Below are 27,473 nucleotides of genomic sequence, written 5' to 3'. Positions count from 1 at the left end.
CCCACCCCCCAGCACTTCAGGCTCCATTTCCTGATTTTGGAATTCTGCCAGGCCAGCAGGAGTCCAAAGTCTGTGAAAAAGATGGGGAAAAATGCTTTTTAAAACACAAATAAAACTTTTTTTTTTTTTATTTTAATCAAAGTACATTAGAAAGATTTTTTATTTACCATAAATGTAACACAATGTGTTTTAATGAGAGTGCCCATTTAAGGTATAGCATCTAATTCTAGCGCATATTTATGTACAAACAAACACATAAAATATGTATCATCTCTTCCAGTGCACAGTTTCACCTCCTTTAGCTAATGCCGCATGTATCCCATTGCTTTGCACTTGTCGCTGCACAAAGGTGTCCTATTCCAAGGAGGATTGGTCTAACCAACCATCAGCAGCCCCCGAGAATAGTGGTATGCCGAATTGGTGCCTGGAAATTGCACTATCCAAAGGAGGAGAGCACAAACCAAGTGCAAAATAAAGTGGAGGAGTGACAAGGCCAGTGCTGTATGGACTGGCGGCATTTCAAAGTTGAACACTGGGAAAGAGAAGCCAGGCAATGCTGTTTCTCTGTCGGATTCAAAAGCTTGGTCGACGACACTTCTGAGTCCCACAAAAAATTGTATATGCTTGCAAATGTGCCAAATGTAGTCACTTTTAAACTTCATTTAGCACATTCAAATGAGTAGATCTGGGGAGGACACACTGAGGTATACACTGGAATCCCATTATCCCGGGCTGCACTAGATAGATGTGAACTTACCACTGACCAGAGTATAGATCCAGTACACTCGTATGAATGAGAACTAATCAAAATGTTCTTTCCTATGAAATTAGGTAATGCAGTTTATTTATTTGATGCTCGAGGTCTCAGTCTGCAAATGACACCATCCAAGGGGCGCAGGGTCCCTGTATCCAAAATCTTGAAGCTTTGTCCTTCCACCAGCTCAAACTCATATCTCTGTACTAATTTGGCCATGACCACCTTTGCCTCCATCTGTTTAAAGAAAATGTAAAATTCGACAGGTTGTTGTAGCAATAGTACAGGGTGGGCAATTTATATGGATACACCTTAATAAAATGGGAATGGTTGGTGATATTAACTTCCTGTTTGTGGCACATTAGTATATGTGAGGGGGGAAACTTTTCAAGATGGCTGGTGACCATGGCGGCCATTTTGAAGTCGGCCATTTTGAATCCAACTTTTGTTTTTTCAATAGGAAGAAGGTCATGTGACACATTAAACTTATTGGGAATTTCACAAGAAAAGCAATGATGTGCTTGGTTTTAACGTAACTTTATTCTTTCATGAGTTATTTACAAGTTTCTGACCACTTATAAAATGTGTTCAATGTGCTGCCCATTGTGTTGGATTGTCAATGCAACCCTCTGCTTCCACTTTTCACACACTGATAGCAACATCGCAGGAGAAATGCTGGCACAGGCTTCCAGTATCCGTATACACTGCTATATACTACTATATACACCGCAGGAGAAATGCTAGCACAGGCTTCCAGTATCCGTAGTTTCAGGTGCTGCACATCTCATATCTTCACAGCATAGACAATTGCCTTTAGATGACCCCAAAGATAAAAGTCTAAGCGGGTCAGATCGGGAGACCTTGGGGGCCATTCAACTGGCCCACGACGACCAATCCACTTTCCAGGAAACTGTTCATCTAGGAATACTCGGACCTGGCACGTTCCTTGAGTTTTTCCAGCAAGATGGTGCACCACCACATTGTGGGTGTCAGGTCCGAGAATTCCTAGATGAACAGTTTCCTGGAAATGGATTGGTTGTCGTAGGCCAGTTGAATGGCCCCCAAGGTCTCCCGATCTGACCTACTTAGACTTTTATCTTTGGGGTCATCTGAAGGCAATTGTCTATGCTGTGAAGATACGAGATGTGCAGCACCTGAAACTACGGATACTGGAAGCCTGTGCTAGCATTTCTCCTGCGGTGTATATAGTAGTATATAGCAGTGTATACGGATACTGGAAGCCTGTGCTAGCATTTCTCCTGCGGTGTATATAGTAGTACATAGCAGTGTATACGGATACTGGAAGCCTGTGCTAGCATTTCTCCTGCGGTGTATATAGCAGTATATAGCAGTGTATACGGATACTGGAAGCCTGTGCTAGCAGTTCTCCTGCGGTGTATATAGTAGTATATAGCAGTGTGTACGGATACTGGAAGCCTGTGCTAACATTTCTCCTGCGGTGTATATAGTAGTATATAGCAGTGTATACGGATATTGGAAGCCTGTGCTAGCATTTCTCCTGCGGTGTTGCTATCAGTGTGTGAAGAGTGGGAGAAGAGGGTTGCATTGACAATCCAACACAATGGGCAGCACATTGAACACATTTTATAAGTGGTCAGAAACTTACTAAATAACTCATGAAAGAATAAAGGTACATTAAAAACAAGCACATCATTGTTTTTCTTGTGAAATTCCCAATACGTTTGATGTGTCACATGACCCTCTTCCTATTGAAAAAACAAAAGTTGGATTCAAAATGGCCAACTTCAAAATGGCCGCCATGGTCACCACCTATCTTGAAAAGTTTCCCCCCTCACATATACTAATGTGCCACAAACAGGAAGTTAATATCACCAACCATTCCCATTTTATTAAGGTGTATCCATATAAATGGCCCACCCTGTATATTGACGATTGATTGTGGCTGTGCACCATGTAAAAAAATTGTATATTAAAATCATACTTAAACATAAAGATGAACATAAAGGCATAAAGTGCACAATCCCCCCTAACAGGTCAGAAGAAAAAGCCCTGGCTGATCCTCCTCCCAGGATCCAATGGAGCAAGCCATCAAAACACAACCACAACCCTGGACATTGTTTTGTGACAGACTATCAGGACTGCCTACAAATACAGTGGCACCTGAAAGTTTGTGAATCCTTTAGAGTTTTTCATGTTTCTGCATAAGTCTGACCTGTAACTACAGGTATTTATCAAAGTCTGATCTTCGCAGCTCATGTTTGTGGAAGTGTATCATGGCACAAACAAGTGATTCCTTAGGAACTCAGAAGAAGAGTTATTGATGCTCATCAGGGTTACGAAACCGGAGAGTTTGGACTCCACCAATCCACAGTCAGACAGATTGTGTACGAATAGAGAATATTTAAAATCATTACCTTCCATAAGACTGGTCAACCAACAAAGACCATGCCAAGAGCAAGGTGCATATTAGTCCACAAGATCACATAGGAGGCCAAGGTCAAATCTAAGCAACTAAATGCTTCTTTCACTAGCTAATGTTAATGTTCTTGAGTCCACCATTAGGAAGAAATTGAACAACAATAGTGTTCATGGTAGTGTTGAGCGGCATATGCCATATTCGAATTCGCGATATTTCGCGAATATATGGACGAATATTCGTCATACATTCGCTACATTCACATATGCATAATAAGCGTGTATATGTTCGCATATGCGAAGATTTACTTAAGAGAAAAATGCGCATAAAAATTCCCATATCAGAAAATTAGCATATGTGAAAATGCGCATATAAAAAAAAAATATATATATATAACAGAAAATTCGCATATCCGAAATTAGCATATGTGAAAATGCGCATATACGAAAAATTTCATACCAGAAAATGCGCATATAAGAAAATTAGCATTTGTGAAAATTAATATATACGAAAATTTACGTAGGAGAAAATGCGCAAGCAAGAAAACTAATGCAAGGCAAAATTCGCATGTGCGAAAATGTACACAGGAGAAAATTCGCATATAAGAAAATTTGCATATGTTAAAATTAGCATATGCTAAAATTTGCATAAGCGTGAAAATTTTTTCGTAATTGCGAATATATAGTGCTATATTCGCGGATATTCGCGAATGTGCGATATTCGAGAATAAAATTCGAATTGCGAATATTCGCAAGCAACACTAGTTCTTGGCTGGGTTCCAAAAAGATCACCTGGACACACGATAAGAATATTTGTTTGAACAATGTTTTATGGACAGATGAGATCATCCTAGAGATTTCTGGTTTCAAAGAGAAGCGTTATGTTTGGAGACAGAAAACACTGCATTTGAACATAAAACCATCTATGAAACACAATGGTGGCCATATCATAGTTTGGGCCCATTTTGCTGCATCTGGGCCAGGACAGCTTACCATCATTGATGGGACAATGAATTCTGATTTTAATCTGGGTGCCCCATTTCTCCAGGTTAACACCGTTGTGCAGGAAAAATGTATCCACCTGAAGTCTAAGATGTGAAACTGGGTATGGTCCCGTCTCGTACATTGGGTATTGTACACGTGTTCCATTTACTTTGCATATTGTTTCTTTTTCCAGGTACTTCTCATAGCAGTTTGTATCTTTCTCAGTCTCCATCACCTATTTACTTTTTGATTGGTCATGTTTGCACTTTATAAGAAGGTAATAGAATTTGCACTGTATATTAGTGTATTTTTCGGAGTACAGGCACTTGCTTTTTATGAGTTTGCTAGCTAAACAGAGGCTAAAATATACATTTGAAGTAGAATTTATTTTTCTATATGATGGGCATTACAGGTCCTGTACACAGTATTCTGCATTGCGTTAGTTATTAGGGTCCTAGGAATGTATGTACTTTATTGTGCCAGAAGGGTTAGTGTAGTAGGCTCATACATATATTTTGCCTCCACTTCAATGTCATGTTTTTTAAGTGGTTCTAAATGTACTGTCCTTGTGCATTTTATATTTATTGAAATATTTACTGTAAAATAGCATGATGTGCGTTACAGTGTCTGCCAGTCTTTTCCTACTTTTGCGTATGCTTACCATATATACTCGAGTATAAGCCGAGTTTTTCAGCATGATTTATACTCGAGTGAACTCTCCGCCTGTCAATCCCTTCTCTGTGGTCTTCAACCTGCGGACTTCCAGATGTTGCAAAACTACAACTCCCAGCATGCCCAGACAGCTGGGATGCTGGGAGTTGTAGCTTTGCAACATCTGGAGGTCCGCAGGTTGAAGACCACTGCGGCCTTCATCATCATCCAGACACCCCTTTAATTTTTTTACTCACCTCCCCTCGGTGGGAAGGAAGGGTGAGCTGGTCCGGGCCATCTATGCTGCAGGGACCGTCCGGTGGGGAGGGTTAGTCGTTCCGGGCTGTCCATCTTCACCGTGAGGCCCTCTTCTCCGCGCCGGCCCTGGACTAGTGACGTTGCCTTGATGATGACGCACAGGGACGTTCATGCGCAGGGAGGCAGGGGAGGTGAGTAAAAAAACTAAAGGGGGGGGGTCTGGATGATGACGAAGGTCGCACGCAGTGGTCTTCAACCTGCGGACCTCCAGAGGTTTCATAACTACAACTCCCAGCATACTCGGACAGCTGATGGCCGAAGGTATTGACAGGCAGTGATGATGAAGGGGGGGTGGTCTGATGAAGGGGGTCTGGATGATGATGGGGGTTTGGATGATGACATGGGGGGATGATGTATTTCCCACCCTAGGCTTATAGTCGAGTCAATAGCTTTTCCTGGGTTTTTGGGGTGAAATTAGGGGCCTCGGCTTATATTCGGGTCGGCTTATACTCTAGAATATACAGTATGCTTTCTGGCACTCTACTCACATGGTACCTACAACTGTACCAAACTCTCAGTTGTGAAAACTTCTAGGTCGGTAAAAGTTCAACCATATATTTTAAGTTCCTGAAATAACGTTTACTTTCTATAGTTCAATTTGAGTCCTATTACTTTGTTTTTAGCTCTAATATTTACCTACCTGAGCAAATACTTGTCCGATACATGTTCGAGGTCCGAGAGAAAATGGAAAGTAGACGTAGGCAGGCCTGTTAGAGTAAAACAAGATAAAGATATATTCGGTGTGTGTGCTACTGTAAAAAAGTAGTTATCACCAATTTTACATGTTTACATACACTACACTTACTTGGGGGCATCAGGGTGGAATCTATCTGGGTTGAAGACCAAGGGATCTGGATAATATTTTTCCATCCGGCACATGATGTACGTGTTGAACTACAGAGAGAAGACATTACTGGATGGTATAGAATAGATAGAATGGTACAGTGAATATATCTTTCTAGATAAAGGATATTACTACCAAAGTTTAATTTCTGATATGTCACATAGGCACATCAAGTGATAGATATTTGGGTTCTATAAGCTCACATACACTGTCCAAAAGTAAACCTTTTTGGAAGAAACCTATGGTATCTACTGACATGTACATATGACTTGTCAAGGAATAAATTTTTTGTTGGAATGTTCAGATATATCTGTAAGATATCAAAACTATTGGCTTCTGTTAAAAATGTGGTCCCAGAGCTGAAATCTGGGGACATCTGTTATATATGGCTATGTTAATTTATGGGTCTATAAACCCATAAATTAACACCTAACATGGCATGGTATTAAATCTATTATAAAAAATAAAGGGAACCTAAACATTAAAATACCTGATATGTAAATTATAGGGTCACCGCACAAGAGTCATCTTGTACCAAGAAGTTGGGTAGATATCCCCGCAAAGGATGTTAGGGGGACTGGAGAAACTTTACTAACCTTGTGTAATTCTTAGACAGTGTAAACTGAATGCAGTTATACACTTTAAACAACTGTTGGCCAAACATTTATATGTCCTAAATTTCCCATATACATGAACATTTGACACAGCTGAATGTACATTTTTCCTATATTTGTGGGGGTAAATCCTACATGCTCTACATTGGCTCTCAAGCAACATTATCTGTCATTGAAGAGTTGGGGGGTCGCCATACACTTTAGATAGTCAGCAGGTTATCTGACTTTAGTCTGAAGTATATATGGACATCTTTAGATGGACTGTGATGCACCAGATATATCACAGTGGCATTGGTTTGATAAATCTGGTATATCTGTAGAGTTGGCTAAAACCACCAACTTCGGATAGTTTGGCTAGTCAGGCCTGTTTGATTTTAACTGCCTGGTCCTATTGTTCTCTAAGAGATCAGTTGCCACCAGAGCTGTTTGATTGAAGTTTACCTCTCCCTTCTCCATAGAGGACATATCATGCCATATCAAGTCATGCAGAAGGTTCAGGTGTATGGGAAGGTCGGGAGAAAAAGCTGTGGTTTGCCCACAAATAAAATATATGGCGGCCCAGCCTGGCTGCCATCGTTAGAGATGGTCAAGAGCTGGAAACATTAACATTGACATTAATAGAAGGTGCGCAAATGGTGTAACACCAGGTGCTGCACTGTTCACATAACTCAAGCCATGAATTTCTGCCATGGTTCAGCCCTGTTGGACAGTTCCTGATCAGCAGAATCTCTCTCCTACCATTACATTGGATCCAGCAGGAATCTTCACTCCTTCGATGATCATTTCCTGCTCTATGGTTCTTGATGTTCCTGGGGCTGTCGGGTACAACCTCAAGGTTTCTTTTAAAACCTTAAAAAGAAATTATTTTCATTCACCAGTGTTCTTGCAGCAAATCTACACTCCACTCCTCAAATCTGACCTGGTCCATCGCTTACAAAGAAACACGTATGAAGGAAATTAGATTTAGATTATAAGCTCACTCGAGGAAGAAATTAGTAATATGAATAAGTACCTGAGACAAATATTGCAGTTTCCCAAGATCGTCATATTCAATGTCTATTTTGCAGCCAATAACTTCATCCACTTCAGCCTGGACCCTGAGATAGCAGCAAAATAATTTCAGGTAGATACTATTACAGAATATAAATATTCCATGCATGGAAGTGGATATTCTTCACTTATATAAGACAAATTCCAACCAATCAAGCTACAGGGTAAATTTGACATAGCCAATAGTCCCTGGCCTATGTTATCCTCTCCGTATCTAATCTCCCTGTATGTGTCCAAAGTAATAATAAGCCATCAATATACCCCAAAAGTAATAATACCCATATCTACCTCCCCCAAAAGTAATATTATCCTTCAGCAATCTGCAGTGACAGAATATGGGGTTTGCCAATGAAAGATGCTTACCCCACAGATAAGTGGGGCTCTGATTGCTGGGATCCCCACTGTTTGCATAAACTGGGGTCCTGTAGTGCCCTTTTTTGAAAGGAGTGGCAGTCAGACACATGCACTACCTCTCAGTTTAATTATTGTCCCTTGTATACTGGTATTAATGGTAATTTTGGTCTTAGAATACTAGATTTGGTCAGTAACAGCATGATGGTAATATATATATGGTGATAATATTTGTCTCTTGGATTATTTTATTATTAAGTTGCTGTAGGGTGATTATTTAAAGGGATCATTGCTTTATGTGTGTGTATATGTGTGTTTTTTTGTGGCAGGGAGACATATGTCATATTCCACCTAGGGCACCAAACTACTGTATCCTAGCCTGCCCAGTCACAACTGCGTGACCGTTTCGACCCCTGTAACTATGCCTCTGGTGGATTTATACCTTAAGGTCCCAAATAGTGAAAAGTGGTCCAACCCCACCAATTTTAGAGTGACTCCCTTCTTCCCCATTCACACAAAAGTTCGGCCTAGCCCAGCTATTAGGTGTATAGCGTAAATAGGAGAGATAGCTGTTGGCCAAATGAATGTTTGGGTGATAACTATTGAAGGTGCATGAGCACCTTTACCATTCTATGTGGGGTCCTTCTTAAAATCATAGATAATTGTCAGCTATAAGCATAAAAACAATTATAACCATATAACCAAAATAATGCATGTAGCTGATTTGTCCACCTTATATAAAATGGTTGTGTCTGGTGTAGAGGAAAAAACTCAAACACATGTTTTGGTTCTTAAGGTTTAACCCTCTAAGGGCATATTAAAACATCAATTATACCAGATGTACATCTCCTAAATGTTTATTACAGGTTTTCTACATGGAAACTTTCAGTCTAGGACTCATGTGTGAGTATTCACTTACCTTGCTAGTATCTCTGGGTGTCGTGCTAATTCCTGAACAGCAAAGGACAGCTGGTTGGCGGTTGTTTCTTGTCCTGAAATCATTTGCAAATCAATAGTCAAGATTAGATACATAGATATGAGATAGATAGATAGATAGATAGATAGATATGAGATAGATAGATATGAGATAGATAGATAGATAGATAGATATGAGATAGATATATAGATATGCGTTAGAAAGATATTAGATAGATAGATAGATAGATGTGAGATACATTCGGAAAGTCTTCAGACATATTCCCTTTTATCACATTTTGTAATGTTGAAGCCTTGTCCTAAAAATTCAAGTTTTTACCCATCATTCTGCATTCAATATCCCATAATTAAATGAAAAAAAGAATGTTATAAATCTTTGGTAATTTTAAAAGTAGGAAAACTAAGATCTTGCAGTGACATAAGTATTTAGACCCTCGGCATGTTCCGTATAATTGAAGTTTTTTAATTAACAAACAATAAATTTCCAAGTACACAACATAAAAAAGGCAAATGTAGAAGGGCTAATGCGTTTCAGGCACTACAGTCCTTTAGTCATAACCTATACAGCAATGTGCACAACAAACATTTAAAACAAATGTTAGCCAATCCACAGACATTTCCTGTCTGCGATGCATTTCCTGTTTGTGTTGCATTTCCTGTTTGTGTTGCATTTCCTGTTTGTGTTCCTTTTTCTGTCTCTGATGCATTTAGTGTCTGGAAAGGACAGACACATCCCCGAAACCTGTTGTGTTTGACACATAATATCTACTTTTGGATAACCGGCTTCTGCAGAACTTGATCCTCTGAGGGTCACAGCACAGTATCTGTGTGATTTTTCGTCCTTGATGGTAAACGTTTCTTGACACGTTCCTGCAACTGGGGTAATTGGTGGTATAACACCCATTAAGACTGCTGCCCCCTCACCGGAACCTTCGGCCATGATCTAATTCTAAGGGAGCAATTAGGTGTTGTTTCCTCACCCAACCCCATAAGGTGAACAGTTACGCATACATATTTTCTAACAAAGCACAACACAGTGTCAGCCTATGAGGTACTCTTCCTTCTTTTCTCTGGTTTTCCTATATGCTCCAATAGAGGAGGCACCCACTTGTGTCAGAGTGATGGAGAACAGAACCAACATCAAAGCAGTCCTCCAACAATAATAAGGAAGAGTCATCCTCTGCAGTCCTTTATCAAATTGGGAGAGTAGATTAGGATGTCATCAAGGTACACCATTTCACAAACATATAAAAGATCCTAGAATTTACAAATTCCTTGAAGACAGTGGGAGCCTTGCGCAGCCTGAATAACATGACAAGATACTCATAGTGGCCATCAGGAGTGTTGAAAGCCATCTTCCCCTCATTGCACTCTTGGATTCGGATCAATTTGTAGGCTACATGCAGCTTCAGCTTAAAGAGAAAATCTGGGCTCCACTGATTCAGTCAAATACAGTAACCCCCCCGACCTACGATGGCCCCGACATATGATAAAATCGACATACGATGGCCTCTCAGAGGCCATCGCATGTCAATGATAGCGTCGACATACGATGCTTTTATATGTCGGGGCCATCGCATTAACTGCTATCCGACAGCGCAAAATGCTTAAGCTGCTGTCGGATAGCAGTTTAAGCATCCCTGGCAGGTTCGCTTACCTATTCCCGCTGCTCCGGGTCCACTTCGCGATCCTCCGGTGTCTTGGGCATCTTCTCCAGGGTCCGGGCCTCGCTTTCCGGCGTCGTTATTACGTCACTACGCACGCCGCGCCGGCGCAGCAGCGTAATAACGTCACCAGAAAGCGAGGCCCGGACCCTGCAGAAGATGCGGAAGAAGCCGGAGGATTGCGAAGAAGACACCGGAGCAGCGGGACAGCATCGGGAGCCCCTGGGACAGCATCGGGAGCGGTGAGGACCTGGTCCGGAGCGACGGGGACAGGTGAGTACAGCTTCCTATACTTTACATTGCACGGATCCCTCAACATACGATGGATTCGACAAACGATGGGTAGTTTGGAACGAATTACCATCGAATGTTGAGGGACCACTGTAATTCAGAGCAGGGAGTATCTATTTATGTCATTTTATTTAGTCTGCATGAGTCAATGCAGTGACAAAGAGATTCATCCTTCTATACTCTAAAGAAGAAGTCCTCCAGGAGGACTTCCTGATAAACCCCTCTCCAGGTTTTCCTAAATATACTGAGCCATGGCTTGGGTCTCTGAAAGGATAAACCCTTCCACAAGGAGAAGTCCCCCCGACAAAAGTTCAATTGCTCGGTCATACGGCTGATGGAGTGGTAGGGTCTCTGCCTTCTTTTTGCTGATTATATTAGCATTAGCCACGCATTGTAGAAGTAGACATCAGACAGGCAGGTAGCGAGACAACGGGGACAGCATCAAAGAATCGTCGAGATCCCACAAGATCTAAATGCCGACCATGTGATTGGTCATGTGACCCTACAGAGGCCGGTGACACGGTGTAGGATTACGTATCCTGTCGGAGCAGTTAGCACATCACGGTAATTATGATTGGCAGGTCATGATCGAGAGGGTTTGTAAGATGTAATTTGTAGATCGGACATACAGGTTTGCGATTGAAGGAAGTGATTGACACAGAATGAACATGTCACATCTCCTAAACATATAAATAACCCCCAACAGTGAACATTAACGTGTATGCCCATAATCCCTCCTAATTACAGAGGGGCTCCGCTGAAACACATAGAGGGGGCATGTTACAGTGTTTTTAAGAATTTAGTGTTATCCGCATGCAATCTGAGGACTGCAGCGTCAACTATATCACAATTATTGTGGTGTATTTCTACCACTTCTATCTAGCTGACTTTATGTCAGTCCAGTAACACAGCTATTAAACTTAACATTTTCAAAAATCCTTTTAAGTGAATCCATTAAAGGAGTACTCCGGTGGGGAAAAACAATGTTTCACATAAACTGGCTCCAGAAAGTTAAGTAGATTTGTAAATTACGTCTATTAAAAAAAAATCTTAATCCTTCCAGTACTTATCAGCTGCTATATTACTCCTGAGGAAGTTGAGTAGTTCTTTCTAGTCTGACCCCAGGGCTTTCTGCTGAGCAACTCCCCATAGCAAACCTCTCCTGCACTGGACAGTTCCTGACATGGACAGAGGTGTCAGCAAAGAGCACTATGGTCAGACAGAAAAGAACAACTCCACTTCCTCTGTAGTATACAGCAGCTGATAAGTACTGGAAGGATTATGATTTTTTAAGAAGTTGTAGAAGTAATTTACAAATCTGTTTAACTTTCTGGCAACAGATGATTTGATAAAAAAAAAAAAAAAATGTTTTCCACTGGAGTACCCCTTTAAAAGTAAAATTTTAGGGAAGTTTTAATAAAGGGATCCTTGTGCTCCAGGCTCCGGTTCTGAGTTTTTGTGAATATTTAAATTGGGGATCTCTGGCTTATCCCTTGGGGCATTTTGTGAGTGATGGATATATAGATAGATAGATAGGCAGATAGATAGATAGATAGATAGATAGATAGATAGATAGATAGATAGATAGGCAGATAGATAGATAGTTTACTAACCTGCAATGAAAAAAGTTACGAAATGATCTATAAAATCCTCCATAGTGCAACCGCCTTCCAACTCTGAAAAAAAATGTAATAGAAGAAGATGATGAGATATCAGATATACAGTGGTCCCTCAAGTTACAATATTAATTGGTTCCAGGACGACCATTGTATGTTGAAACCATTGTATGTTGAGACCATAACTCTATGGAAACCTGGTAATTGGTTCTGAAGCCTCCAAAATGTCATCCAAAAATAGGAAAAAGTGAAGATTAAAGAAAAATAATAGAGATAAAGAAGTGCTTACACAGTGTTTCCCAACCTGGGTGCCTCCAGCTGTTGCAAAACTACAACTCCCAGCATGCCCGGACAGCCAACGGCTGTCCGGGCATGCTGGGAGTTGTCGTTTTGCAACAACTGGAGGTAACCTGATTGGGAAACAATGGTTTATGTAGAGAACAGGAGCTTCTTCAGGGTCCTATACAGTACACACAGTGTCCCAAATGGAGCCGCCCTAACTTGGTGTCCAAAAGAACAGCTAACCCTGTCACAGGTAAGGAGTAGTGCAGAACTTGTAGTTCCTCCCTGTACTGTAGGGGGCGCTACCAGACACCAGTCAGTGCATGCACTTCAGTAATAGAGGTGATTTACCAGTAAAATGCCCATTCTGATTGGTCGATTCTTCCAGCCATTGACACGTTTCACAGATCTGGACTGTCTGTAGCATTGTATGTTGAGTCTGGTTTCAAGTTACAATGGTCCAGAAAAAAACCATTGTATGTTGAAACTATTGTATGTTGAGGCCATTGTAAGTTGAGGGATCACTGTACTGTGTGAAGGTCTCCAAAGAGGAATGCTATTAAGGCGATACTTCATATGACAATGTCCACCAAGACTCATTCCGTCCTTATTAATTCCTGGATAACAACCAACCTATGACAGGTGGACATTACATCTTTAGGCAGATTTGACGTTCAGATCTCCAAGGATAAGGGTCCATTCACACTGAAGAAATTCAGCAAGGAAACTCCATGCTGAATTTCCTCAGTGGATCTGCAATTTTCTGCACAGCGGAAAAAATAGTCCTGATTCGGTGCTTCTGCTGTGGACATACGTGTAATCCCATTGACTGAAGGGACTTCTCTGGGGAACTCTGCCGGAAGATTGAAGAATATTCAATCTTCGCTGCAATTTAACCCCTTGTTGGAAATTCCGACATATAAACTAATTGAGGAATTTCTGTAGTGTGAACAAGCCCTTAGACTACACAAGACTATTGTTGTTCTACATCTATAGCCCACCTTTAATAGTGAATATGATGTATTTCTAATTAGTGTTGAGCGGCATAGGCCATATTCGAATTCGCGATATTTCGCGAATATATGGGTAAATATTCGCCATATAGTCGCATATGCGAACAGTTACACGAGAGAAAATTCGCATATGAGAATGAACACGTGTAAATTTTCGCATAAAAGGAAATTCGCATGCGCGAAAATATACATAGGTAAAGATTCGTATATGAGAATTAACACACGCGCAAATTTTCGTACAAAGGGAAATTCGCATATGCGAAATTATACACTCTTAAAAATTCGCATATAAGAAAATTATCGCGTTGGAAAATTCGCATGGGAGAAAACGAATGTGAAACTCATCTGTGGAAATTCGCATATGCGAAAATGTGCATAAACGGAAATTCGTATCTGTGAATTAGCATATGCGAAAATTGGCATTTGTGAACATTCGCATATGCGAAAATATACATGGGAGACAATTCACATATAAGAAAATTTGCATATGTGAAAATTAGCATATGCAAAAATTTGCATAAGCGAAAAAAGAATATTCTTAATTGCGAATATATAGTGCTATATTCGCGAATATTCGCGAATTTACGGATATGCGACATTCGCAAATAAAATTTGCATTACGAATATTCGCGAGCAACACTATTTCTCATGTGAGGATTTTTTTAAATTTAATTGTAAATGACAACTTGTTTTTTTAGCAAACATTTTTTGATTTCTGTATAGTCAGTATTTATGGGATCATACCAGCAGCTTTAAGGATCTGCGTGAGGATATCTTTTGGCATGTCATCTCCATCTTGAAACGCCTTCATCCTTTGCTCAATACGTTCTTTGCCCGTGTCTCTCAGAAAATTGACATTTTTTTTCACTTCTCTGATCACGGCTTGTTTGTATGGATTAAACTGTGAGGAAAAAAATATCAGTGGTGACTGATCAGTGACTACTATAGGACAGTACCCTTCAGCATCACAATGTTATGTATGGGATCTACATCTTCCTCTCCTCTGAATGAAGTGACTGCACAGTTGCAAGGGGAATTTCTGTGCCCCAAAGCATCCAATATGAAATGGGTTGTCCCAGCTCGCTCCTTCTGGCTATCACCACTCCTCAAGCATAACTCCCATAGACTTCAATGTCGTAACTCCTGGAGTAACGTAAACATGCATGGCTACGCCATTTGCGCATCTTCCATTACCGTCTATAGGAGTTATGCAAATTGCATAACCAAATTGCATAACTTTATCACTTTGGCTACTTTCAGCTTTCCTGCCACCTACGGCACTGCAAACTGGCCAAAGGAAGCAGAGAAAGCTGTAAGGAGCGTACTGGGAAAACCCCTTTAATATAATGTGGTAGCGGGGTGTGATGAGGGCAGATGTTGTTAACCCTAGGGGCAGATGGCATTAACCCCATGTATTCGTGACGCCAGGGTGTGGTTTAGCCTAAAACCACCCCAAGGTATACCGCTGGATCCTGGGCTAGGCACGGGGGCAATAAAGACTCCAACGTCAAGTTATGGACAACGGTAGCTTTACTGAGGGTAGACAGATGGTAAAGTCTATACAGTTCAGCCAGGGCCCAACGAGGTGACCAGTGACACAGGAGAGACCTTATGGGCTTGCTGGGACTTGTAGTAGGACTGGACAATTGAATGCAGACCACGCTGACTTGACAGATGACAGGGACTGACTTAAAGCTGTGACTTTATCTTACTTGACTTGATGATGGCTGCAGGACTTTGAGGCCTCCAACACTCTGGACATACACACACTAGGCACAACTGCACTGGACCTCAGCAGAAGAGAGAGAAGCTCCAAGAGAAGGAAGCTAGCTCCACTCAGGGCTTATATGGGGGAGACTAGCGGGGAGCCCATAGGTCACTCTTGGGATCACCTGATCACTGGTACCTCCTGGTTACAATCACGTGACATAACTCTTAAAGAAACAACACATTTTATAATACAATACACTGCAGAACATATGTACAGGGGGGGGGGGGGGGGGCAGGTGCAAGGGGCCCTGGGGACACAGAAGGAGGCTGCCTGACAGGACAGCAAGGGTACGGGGTAACATCTCCCATACTGGGCCACCACAATAAGAAAAAATATTGTCCGGGCAGTAATACAAACCATTGACAACGGATTCCGTGCTTCTACCATTCCTCTCATAGCCATGGAAATTGCTTGTGGAAACGGCGTCTGATCATCATGAACAGCATTCAGCTCCATCCCATAGGCAACCTAAGAAAAAGAATATAGAATACAAAATAAAGATCTGAAATTCGACAAGCCATGAACTCTTTATTCATTAAAGTGTGGCCCCATGCAAAAAAGGCAATCCCCACACTGGGTACAATGATGTCATCAGCCCCAAATCACAATTTGTTTTTATGAAATGCTTTAGGTCACCTTGGCAATGACATCCAGTGTGACTCTGCTCATAATATCGTGCATTACAACGTGACATTTCCAATCTGCCTTTTCAGCCAGTTTGTCCACCATATCTTCTGCTTTATCATTAAAGGTTCTCATTGACAGCATCAGGTTGCTGGAAAAGAAGGTATTACATCTATAAATCATGTGATGCTTAGATACAGAAATTCTCATATAAGTTATATCTGTGCACGGGTCTGATAGGTGGACTGGTAGGTTGATGTTTGATATAAATTGCCTATTGTTTTATTGCTCTTTAGGAAAGCCATTCTGACACAGGCTTATGATAATGTCACTCCTGGTTGTTACTAGTGTTGCTCGCGAATATTCGCAATGCGAATTTTATTCGCGAATATCGTATATTCGCGAATTCGCAAATATTCGCAAATATAGCACTATATATTCGTAATTACGAATATTCGTTGTTTTTTTTTTTTTTTTCACAGTACACATCACAGTGATCATCCCTTTCTGCTTCCAGCTTGTGTGGTGTAAAGAAGGCTCTAATACTACTGTGTGAGACCGGTGCGCGCATTTTCGCATATGCAAATTTTCGCTTGGTTAATTTCTGTATATGCTAATTTTCGCATATGTGAATTTTCGCATGCGCGCATTTTCGCATATGCGAAAGTAAATCGAGAATATTACAAATATGCGAATATTCGCGAATATATGACGAATATTCGTCCATATATTCGCGAATATTCGAGAATTTGAATATGGCCTATGCCGCTCAACACTAGTTGTTACTAACATAAGAAGAAGTTGGTCCTGGTCATATCAACAGCCACCCCAACCCTACTGATCTAACACCATCTACCTGGTAATGGAAATAAGCTACTTACCTTTTGCTGAATGATGGATCCATAATCCTCCTCTGTTTGTGCCAGTGGTCATAGTTTCGATCTGTGAGTAAACCATTTCCCATGAATCTGGAAAAAATACCACATGAGAGTACGACAAATCTAAAGCAGAAACTATGGCTGTTTCATTCCCAGGGGGTTGTCACAAAAATACATGGTTAGTGCTGTTGTGATGAACCCCTGTTATCCCCCTTAGTATCACACTACATATGGCTACTGTTGTCCAAGCAGTAGGGGTCATGGCCCTATATTATTCACGTCCCCTAACTCCACCATCACCACTATTACCCCCTGGCCTTCTCCTGCTATGTGCGTGGAGCATTGGCTCTTAACCTGGAGTTTGATAAAGAAAGCTATTCGCAAATATTTCTCAATTGACAGACCCTAAAGGTTCAGCTGCCTTTTTTGAGATTGGAATACCTCTTTAAATGCCACCCATTAACCTGGACACAAAGCTCCTGGGCATAATGCTATATTAGATGAGTGATTCATTGCTCACATTGCTTCTATGCAGAAGTTTCCACAGTCCAAACCCTTTTCCCCAGACAACTGGACCCAATCCAGTTTAGGACAGTGTTCGTCTAAGCTGAGGACAGAGCAACATCTCTCAAGCCATGTTACTCCTATGCGAGAAGTGTTTGTCTAGAGTGTTTCTTGGTTCATTCTACTCTGTGCTCAATAGACTGTGTTATAAGTGGATTTGCACAGAATGATCCGTAAAGTTTCTAGATATTTCCACATCATCCATGGTCCTCATTTCTGTTCTTCACATCACAGGGACACCTTCTTTGACAAAACCTTGCTTGGGCTTACAGGGGAACATTAGGCTAACTACACCACCATCCTACAACATGTCATCACCATACTCCCAGCTGGCCTGCACTATAACCTCTACTGTCTGCTGCATTTATGTCACCATAAAAGCTAAGACTGATACATTACATAGTGATTTAGTGTGGAAATAAAAGCTATACCAGCAGTGTGAGAATAACGTTGCTTGCATTGTTTTTATTTGTACCCCAAACCAGCCTGATATATAACATAGCACACATCACTTGTCGGACTTTGGGAACCTGGACTATCCCATAGTAAAATCCATGACTATGTGCATCCATGACTGTGCATCCATGACTATGTGCATCCATGACTATGTGCATCCATGACTATGTGCATCCATGACTATGTGCATCCATGACTATGTGCATCCATGACTATGTGCATCCATGACTATGAGCATCCATGACTATGTGCCTCCATGACTATGAGCATCCATGACTATGTGCATCCATGACTATGTGCATCCATGACTATGTGCATCCATGACTATGTGCATCAATGACTATGTGCATCCATGACTATGAGCATCCATGACTATGTGCATCCATGACTATGAGCATCCATGACTATGTGCATCCATGACTATGTGCATCCATGACTATGTGCATCCATGACTATGAGCATCCATGACTATGTGCATCCATGACTATGTGCATCCATGACTATGTGCATCCATGACTATGAGCATCCATGACTATGAGCATCCATGACTATGTGCATCCATGACTATGTGCATCCATGACTATGTGCATCCATGACTATGAGCATCCATGACTATGAGCATCCATGACTATGTGCATCCATGACTATGTGCATCCATGACTATGAGCATCCATGACTATGTGCATCCATGACTATGTGCATCCATGACTATGTGCATCCATGACTATGAGCATCCATGACTATGTGCATCCATGACTATGAGCATCCATGACTATGAGCATCCATGACTATGAGCATCAATGACTATGTGCATCCATGACTATGTGCATCCATGACTATGTGCATCCATGACTATGTGCATCCATGACTATGTGCATCCATGACTATGTGCATCCATGACTATGAGCATCCATGACTATGTGCATCCATGACTATGTGCATCCATGACTATGAGCATCCATGACTATGTGCATCCATGACTATGAGCATCCATGACTATGTGCATCCATGACTATGTGCATCCATGACTATGAGCATCCATGACTATGTGCATCCATGACTATGTGCATCCATGACTATGAGCATCCATGACTATGTGCATCCATGACTATGAGCATCCATGACTATGTGCATCCATGACTATGAGCATCCATGACTATGTGCATCCATGACTATGTGCATCCATGACTATGAGCATCCATGACTATGTGCATCCATGACTATGTGCATCCATGACTATGTGCATCCATGACTATGTCCATCCATGACTATGTGCATCCATGACTATGAGCATCCATGACTATGTGCATCCATGACTATGTGCATCCATGACTATGTGCATCCATGACTATGTGCATCCATGACTATGTGCATCCATGACTATGAGCATCCATGACTATGTGCATCCATGACTATGTGCATCCATGACTATGTGCATCCATGACTATGTGCATCCATGACTATGTGCATCCATGACTATGTGCATCCATGACTATGTGCATCCATGACTATGTTAAACAGTGGCTACCTTATTCCAAACATGCTGTGTATGCGATCATAGAAATCATCTTTGGTGTATTTTGGCGACATCAGGAATTCCTACAAAATATACAAATTAATTAAGATTAACAATAAGTGTAAAAGAGAAGACAAAAATATCAAGCAGTAATAAAAGTAAACAAAAAGTTTTAAAGGGAATTCCGCAACAGAAAATGACTTATTGTTTAAACCAATTTTTTTTTTTGTTAAAGCTTATTTTTTAAGAATTTCTGGTGTGGTTTATCTTGATTTTCCATGACTACCAATTTTTGAAAAATACTGTAATACAGTGACCCCCCCGACCTACGATGGCCCCGACATACGATAATTTCAACATGCGATGGCCTCTCAGAGGCAGCATCAACATACGATGCTTTTTTATGTCGGGGCCATCGCATAAACGGCTATCCGGCAGCGCAGACTGCTTCAGCTGCCACCGGATAGCAGTTTACGTTGCCCCATGAGCTCCGGTGATGTCTCTTACCTGTTCTCGGGGCTCCGGCACGTCCTCTTCGGGATCTCTGCATCGTCGGCGCTCTCCATCGATGTCATCACGTCGCTGCGCACGCCGTCCCGTCATCCAATAGGAGCGGCGTGTGTAGCGACGTGATGGCGGCGATGGAGAGCGAGAATGCCGGAGAAGCAGAGGCCTTACCGGAGCGTCGGGGACACCCCGGGGACGTGGCGACAGACAGCGACATCCTGGGCAGCGGTGACGGTCCGGAGCGGCGGGGACAGGTGAGTACTACTTCGTCTAACAGTGGTCTTCAACCTGCGGACCTCCAGATGTTGCAAAACTACAACACCCAGCATGCTGGGTGTTGTAGTTTTGCAACATCTGGAGGTCCGCAGGTTGTAGACCACTGTCCTATACTTTACATTGCACGGATCCCTCAACATGCGATGGTTTCCACAAACGATGGTCCGTTTGGAACGGATTACCATCGTATGTTGAGGGACCACTGTATTGCAGTAGAGAAAACTTCTCGGCAGTCTTCTCTTTATCTTCACAGGCAGGATTACAATTGAGGGTGACACCATTATATAAATAAGACAGGATCAGGCCATTCACATTATGGATGATGGTCACAGTTCCCCTTCTCCCCCTCCCTGCACATTGACAACAGCACAGGTCACAGAGCATACCCACAACATTCTCCATTAGAAGCCAACAATAAAATCTCCAGACTACAGATTCATATGGTCCATGTGACTGCTGTAACATAATATCCCTAAATGCTGTTAAAACCAGCTCTGGCAGCCTGGACAAAACAATAAAATAGAACATCTCCAATCAAAAAAATAAAAACAAAGAAAATATATCAGTACCGTTTTTTAATTAGCGAAACCTTGCTTTTAATAATTAATAATCACAAAGGTGATTTGGTAAGGAACATTTTAAAGGACCTTAGGTTCCATTTTGCTCTTAAAGGGGTACTACCGTGGAAAACTTTTTTTTTTTAATCAACTGGTGCCAGAAAGTTAAACAGATTTGTAAATCACTTCTATTAAAAAAATCTTAATCCTTCCAGTACTTTTTAAGGGCTGTATACTACAGAGAAATCCAAAAAGAAATGCATTTCCTGTGATGTCCTGACCACAGTGCTCTCTGCTGACCTCTGCTGTCCATTTTAGGAACTGTCCAGAGAAGCATATGTTTGCTATGGGGATTTTCTCCAGTTCCTAAAATGGACAGCAGAGGTCAGCAGAGAGCACTGTGGTCAGGACCTCACAGCATGTGGTCAGGACATCCTCAGCATTTTCTGATTTTGGACTTCTGTCAGGCCAGCAGGAGTCTAAAGTCTGTGCAAAAGATGGAGGAAAATGTGCTCTGGACATGTAGGGAGACACCTAGTGGCAGCTTTTTAAAACACAAATAAAACATGGAACAAAGTACATTAGAAAAATATTTTTTATTTACCATAAGGAGTGCAATAGCAAAAATTTGTATTAATGAGGGTTCCCATTTAAGGTTACTTACCTTAACAGCATCAGGGCTGATAACAAAGATCATCACTTTGTGTATGAGATTAAGACGTATTACCGTACCGTACTTTTCCATCCTAAAAAAATGTTAAACATTGAAGTAGAGTATTATCACAAACACAAACAATTATGTTACCATAACTTACGGTAGTCATTAAATGTATGATAATGTATCTAGGTCAGAGGAGCACCTTTTGAACTCATAGATCCCTACACTGCCTATACATAAAGCAACGTTTACACCATAGCATGTTTCTTCGGTACCATGTAGTATACCTTTTTTTAAGATGGCAGGAAAACACAGTCTGCTGCACTTTCATATATAGGTCAAAAAGTTGCATCCAACCCAACAAAGGCCATAAGAACAGGGTTAATGGGGTCCATTACTACAGTATGCTTGGTGCATAAGCCGGAAGTTTTCCTGGCACATATGGTGATCATGTTCAAGTTTGCATTGGCCAAATGTACTGATGTCGGTGGCATCAGCTTATAGTGACATAAAATAAAGGATCTTGGAAGGCGAGGAGGACACAAAACTAAAAAGCTCAAACTGTCCACATTGATAAGAGGTTACTCTTAAAGAATGTTCTTGGCATGAAAGACCCTGATAAAATATTCCTTCCTGTATTTAACATGCCCCCATCTCGACTATGAAATCTACAATAGGGAAGCCTAACACATTTTAGGCTTCCGTCTCAACACGATATGCACCCTGAGGTCAAAGGGTGCAGCCGAAGGACAAGTAACTGAAGTCCTATGGGGCCCCAAAGCAAAGTTTACCCTGCAGCCTCATCGCTTTACCCTTCAGTATGTTAATTGTGCTCTTGCGACCACTGGGACCCCCCTCGATCTCCAAAACAGGGCCTCGTCTCTGAGAGATGACACACGCTCTATGCATTTTCTATGGGAGCTCCAGAGATACCCGAGTACAGTGTTGTGTATCTCTGGCACTCCCTTAGACAGTGCATGGAGCACGTGCTGACATGCTGCTCCATGCACAGGACAGAGAGACAGGTCCCTATTCTGGAGATCTGGAGATATGCCGCTCTATGCATGGGGAGAAACATGACCCACTTGCTGTGGTTCCTATCGGTTGAATCGCCAGCGATGCCTATCTTATCTGTGGATAGAGGATAAAAATCTGAGTACACCTTCAACTTTTTGGGAAGCTGTAATAAGTGGTAGACCAATGGCTGAGACCACCAAAGATAGACATACAACAGCGGGGGTGTACAGATAGGAGGCGATCATGATTTCGTGCCTGCCAGCACTTCCTCTGGCCTGTGTCAAGGCCAGAGGAAGTGCCGGCAGGCACAAAATCACAATCGCCTCCTATCTGTACACCCTGCCGTTGTATGTCTATCTCTGTTCCCTACATGTGAGTAACTGTTAATAAAAGAAGAAGTTGCAGTACTGGTGAGTCCAACATCATTTCTCTTTCATGTTGTATTGGATTGGACTTGCTAATTGGTCGTCAGCACCACATATCCCTGCAAGATATAGGATACCTGACCAGTGGAGGGTAGTGTTGTGTCTTCACATACCTGATTAGGGCAGTGACGGATTGCTCTACACTTGTGCTTCCTAGACTTACAATTCTGTAATATAGACCCAATGTAATATAGGCCTCAGAACTCCTTTATGATATAGAGACCCCACCTAGACTAAGACATCTGGTAGGATCTGTGTAACCTCTGGTGGCCCTATCTGTTTGGCACCAAACAGTAGATATGCTGCTGGATGGTAGATACATACGGCTGCACTGCATGATACTCCGCCCATGTATTCCGGCATGATCTTGAGGACCATGTGTCACAAATGTGTAACCCATACTGGAACAAATTGTGAACAGACAATATGTCATCACAGGATACCCTTATGAATGTCAGTCATTCTCATTGTAAGACATATGATGGATTAAAAATTAAAGGTGCACACTTTTTCCTGTTATTCCAGGTTTCATAGTTCTATGTCTCTCTCTGATATGTTTCTTGTCAGGGAGCGCTTAGTTCTGAGGGTCCATGACGTTGAATATTTAGTCAGAACTCCTGGACCATTATTAGTACATTTCTCCCTGACTGCCTTGCCCAGAATACAGGTTTACAGTATGAAGACTGAGGGGTCATGTACTATTTGCGTTTGGTAAGACGCACATAAGTCAAGCTCCACTTATTTTCTCTACACTGGATTTACAACAAGGAAAAAATATACGCCAGCAATAAACTGGTGAATATTTCTGCAACGTTAGGTGTTGCAAGGTGGCTCTAAAGTCTCATGAGAGGAGGGCGTAGCCATGGCATGCCCCCTCCATGCAAGGGTGAGACCCCTTCCAGTTCCTTTCATCCCATCATCATGCCTTCTTGGCACAGGCTGCATTTGTAATCAAAAGTGTTTAAATTTTTGCACAGAAATTGTGATATTTGAGCAATATGGCCATTTCTGCAAGTTTAGAGCATGAACGTTTCTGGTGCACCTTAGTATATGACTCCCAGAATATTTTTTTGGTTTCTCAGTTAGATGATTATTTGTCCTATTTTAGGTAGGAAGACGATATGTGCCAACCTTCATTTAACGTATTAACCGTAAAGAATTTGGAGAACATGAACATTACACCCCGGGATACCCCTTCTTATCAATGGAAAAATGCATCTACCTTTACACTTTTTTGACCTCCCAGGACTATTTGAGAATTCACAATCCATCTGATATAATACAGGGTTGGACAGAACTACAGTACCTTTTGATCTTTACTTCAGTTTCAGGCTCAAGGTTGTGATTAGCTATAGTATTACCTTGACATTATCTTGTTATCTAGACTGTGGTTCAAAGGACATTACTGACTTGGTCAATATTTACCAGGCACAGTTACTCATGATTATGAACCTACTGCTATGTGCTAAGGGGCCCATACACATTATATAAACGTCGGCTAAACCCACTGATTTTGACAGGATCAGCCGATCATCTCGTGTATAAGAGTAACACAACTCTCCCCCAATGGATGTTGAGAGTATAGAACAGGGTCGGGCATGTAGGATTTTAACTGCCCAATCCTTTTGTTCTTCGAGAACCTAAGCCACCACCAGAGGAGCCCCGCACATACATGCCCTGCCATGAGAAAACATTTGGTGACAAGATACATACCATTCAAAAAAGGGGTCATAAATCACTATGTTATTCTTCGACAGCTTCATCAATGTTGGTAAGTGTCCGAGGAAAAAACTGCAGAGCAAATATAATATATCACTATAATTTGTATTATATCTTTACAGGTAATAATGTAGAGATGTAGTAACACCAAAGACAGGAAGTCCGGAACAAACAAAAAACATACTTGTAGTTTCTTTATTTTACCATAAAGGGAAAAGTTTCGGCTGTATAGCCTTTGTCAAGCATAACAATGGTATCACAAATTAATCTATATATAAGTGCTACCAATTAATGATTGGTTCAGATACAGGTGCATGAATACAATTTCATTATTATAAAGTGCCTCCCCATGTGTCTTATTGGATAGATCCCATCACATAGTCTGCCTCAGAAATACCAACAAGTCTATATTTATCAATGGACCTATTAACACGTCTTATAAATACAATTATATCTTTAAATGTGCAACATTAATAAATCAATTGCACAGAGTTTGGCCCTTCCTCACCCAGCACCCAATCTTTATCCACCTACAGACAATTTCCACATCTATCGTAAGTTACTTATCTAATTCCAATGCTGTTTACATGCCAGACGCATTCACCAAGATGTATACATGCTGGCCAGACCAGTCCAATCTCTAGTCACATCGCTTAGAAACAGACAAATCCAGTCTATGCCCATTTCCTTGCTTTACCGAAAAGGAGACCAGATTGGTGACAAGCATACAAGTCAGTGAATGTGTCTGGCATGTAAATAGCATTGGAATCAGACAACTAACTTATGATAGATGTGGAGATCGCTTATATGTGATTGAAGATTGGATGTTGGGTAAGGGAGGGCTGAACTCTGTACAATTGATTTATTATTGTGGCATATGTAAGGGTATCATTGGATTTCCCATATAAAATGTGTTAATATATGTATTGATATACAGTATTTTGACTTATTGGTGTTTCTAAGCCGGACCATGTGATGGGATCTAGCCAATTAGACACATGGGGAGCCACTTTGTAATAATGAAATTGTGTTCATGTACCTGTATCTGAACTAATTATGGATTGGTAGCAATTATATATAGAATCATTTGTGATATCATTCTTATACTTGAAAAAGACTATACAGTCAAAATGTTGCACTTTATGGTGGAATAAATAAATTACAGTCATTTTTTTTTTTTTAAGTATTGGACTTCCTTCTCTACATTGTCTGTTAATATCTGGATTGCCAGCCTAGTGAATTAGTTTGTAATACAGGTAATAATATGGCATAACCTGATATTGTGAACAGGACCAGAACACATGCATTCTTGGCTTAATGGTGGATGGAATTAGGAGACTGCCCAATGATTAGATGTGTATGTCCAACTTTATGTGCCTCAGAACAGGTGACATTTTATGGGGTTTCAATGCTGCTATATAAAGCAGGCTTTTCTTGTTTGGAGGTAAAGTTCAAATCGAATGTATATAGATGACTGTTATCTGCTGCAGTGATAGATAGTAACTTCTGTACCTTGGAGCCTCAGTACCTCCCAGCTGTCAACTACGGCCAAAGACCACTATAAAGGTCCTTTCACACTATAAATTAATCAGCTTTAAAAATCTGTTAGAATGATCCTTTAACAAAACCATTAAAAACGGACATTAAATGGCCGCTACAAAATCCTATTATAGTCTATGGGATCCGTTTTAAACCGTCATAGCTTGTTATTAATAACGGACGTTATTTTGTGACGGGAGAAGGTAACGGAAGAAAAAGTGCATGCACTATTTCTTTTGTTACCTTCTCCCATCACAAAATAACGATTGTTATTAATAGCAGGCTATGACGGGTTAAAACGGATAATGTAAACATTCAATAGACTATAATGGGATTTTGGAACGGCCATATAGGATTTTGTAACGGCCGTTTCACAGACGATTTTAAGGCTTTTCATAACGGATCTTTAAAACAGATTAATTTTATAGTGTCAAAGGGGCCTAAGTTAGATAAGAAGATGCTAACGAAGGTTGTCTGGAGTTCAAGAGATTTAAATAGGATTGAAAAAACTACAAAAAACTTTTCATTATATCAGATTTTTGCTAGATCAGCAGAACCAGTCTGCTTTCTGTCAATGAGTAAATGAATGAATGAGAAAATTCATTGTGTACATTAAAAGGCAAAGAATAATCTTCTGGGATCACATTTGACAGGCGTACAGCTTCTTACAATGTATCAGATCTACATTCTGCAATCATTTATGCTGCTGTATCAGGTACATGATTAAGACAACAATATTAGAACATATAAAAACACATTTCATGTCTATTATTACTCATTACTGTTCTGTTAACACATTGAGGAGTTGGCTGAGAAATCCTATGTATCTCATAGTCTCAAAAGTAAATCAATGTATCAATTCAAGAGCAGAAAGGCCTTGAAAATGGTGAAAAGTTTAACTAAACTAAACCACAAAGTATATCAGTAAGATGCAGAACTTACCTGTCTCTGGGGGGTCCAGGGATATGGTCATACTTTAAGTGCATGTAGAAGACATATCCAAAGCACAGAAGGAAACCTACGAGAGCCAAAAGTAGGAGCACAAAAACAACCCCAGGAATAAAACCCAAAACTGCCATGTTTTTTTTAAATGTTTCTGCCTTGTTTGTTGCCCTGTCTTGTTCTATGTGAGCACAAAAAGAGGACAGAGGTTGTCTGTGATCTGTGATAAGGTTGGTAACTGCACACATAGGCATTCCAG

General features: G+C 41.0%; 1 protein-coding gene across 2 annotated transcripts; it reads right to left on the bottom strand.

Annotated features, from left to right (window-relative positions):
* Positions 1 to 27,473, bottom strand: LOC130295925 (cholesterol 24-hydroxylase-like). 2 transcript variants are annotated; one of them, XR_008849050.1, is made up of 16 exons: positions 27,215 to 27,473; positions 24,728 to 24,805; positions 21,579 to 21,660; positions 19,587 to 19,657; positions 17,042 to 17,128; positions 16,173 to 16,311; positions 15,894 to 16,004; positions 14,510 to 14,666; positions 12,468 to 12,530; positions 8,883 to 8,955; positions 7,575 to 7,659; positions 7,301 to 7,411; positions 5,910 to 5,998; positions 5,745 to 5,811; positions 758 to 991; positions 1 to 70 (listed from the first exon to the last, which is right to left on the bottom strand). XR_008849050.1 is itself a non-coding variant. In XM_056547256.1 (15 exons), exons 1-15 carry the CDS (start codon positions 27,466 to 27,468, stop codon positions 842 to 844), a joined length of 1,617 nt encoding a protein of 538 aa, XP_056403231.1. In that variant the 5' UTR covers positions 27,469 to 27,473; the 3' UTR covers positions 126 to 841. The 2 variants fall into 2 exon arrangements, 1 of the variants encoding a protein (XP_056403231.1); XM_056547256.1 differs by lacking the exon at positions 1 to 70 and having other exon boundaries at positions 126 to 991.

This window comes from Hyla sarda, chromosome 11 (genome assembly GCF_029499605.1).
Source record: "Hyla sarda isolate aHylSar1 chromosome 11, aHylSar1.hap1, whole genome shotgun sequence".
NCBI classification, from domain to species: Eukaryota; Metazoa; Chordata; class Amphibia; order Anura; family Hylidae; genus Hyla; species Hyla sarda.
Note: the sequence above shows the minus strand (reverse complement) of the source record. Positions and strands in the feature narration are given on the sequence as shown.

Excerpts from the sequence above, each read along its gene's own strand:
- LOC130295925 (XM_056547256.1), bottom strand. The coding sequence starts at position 27,468 with ATGCCTATGTGTGCAGTTACCAACCTTATCACAGATCACAGACAACCT. Across the intron at positions 21,661-24,727 it reads TATGACCCCTTTTTTGAATG|GATGGAAAAGTACGGTACGG; the intron begins GTATGTATCTTG and ends ACATTTTTTTAG. Across the intron at positions 14,667-15,893 it reads CACGGAATCCGTTGTCAATG|TTTAATCCATACAAACAAGC; the intron begins GTTTGTATTACT and ends TTTTCCTCACAG.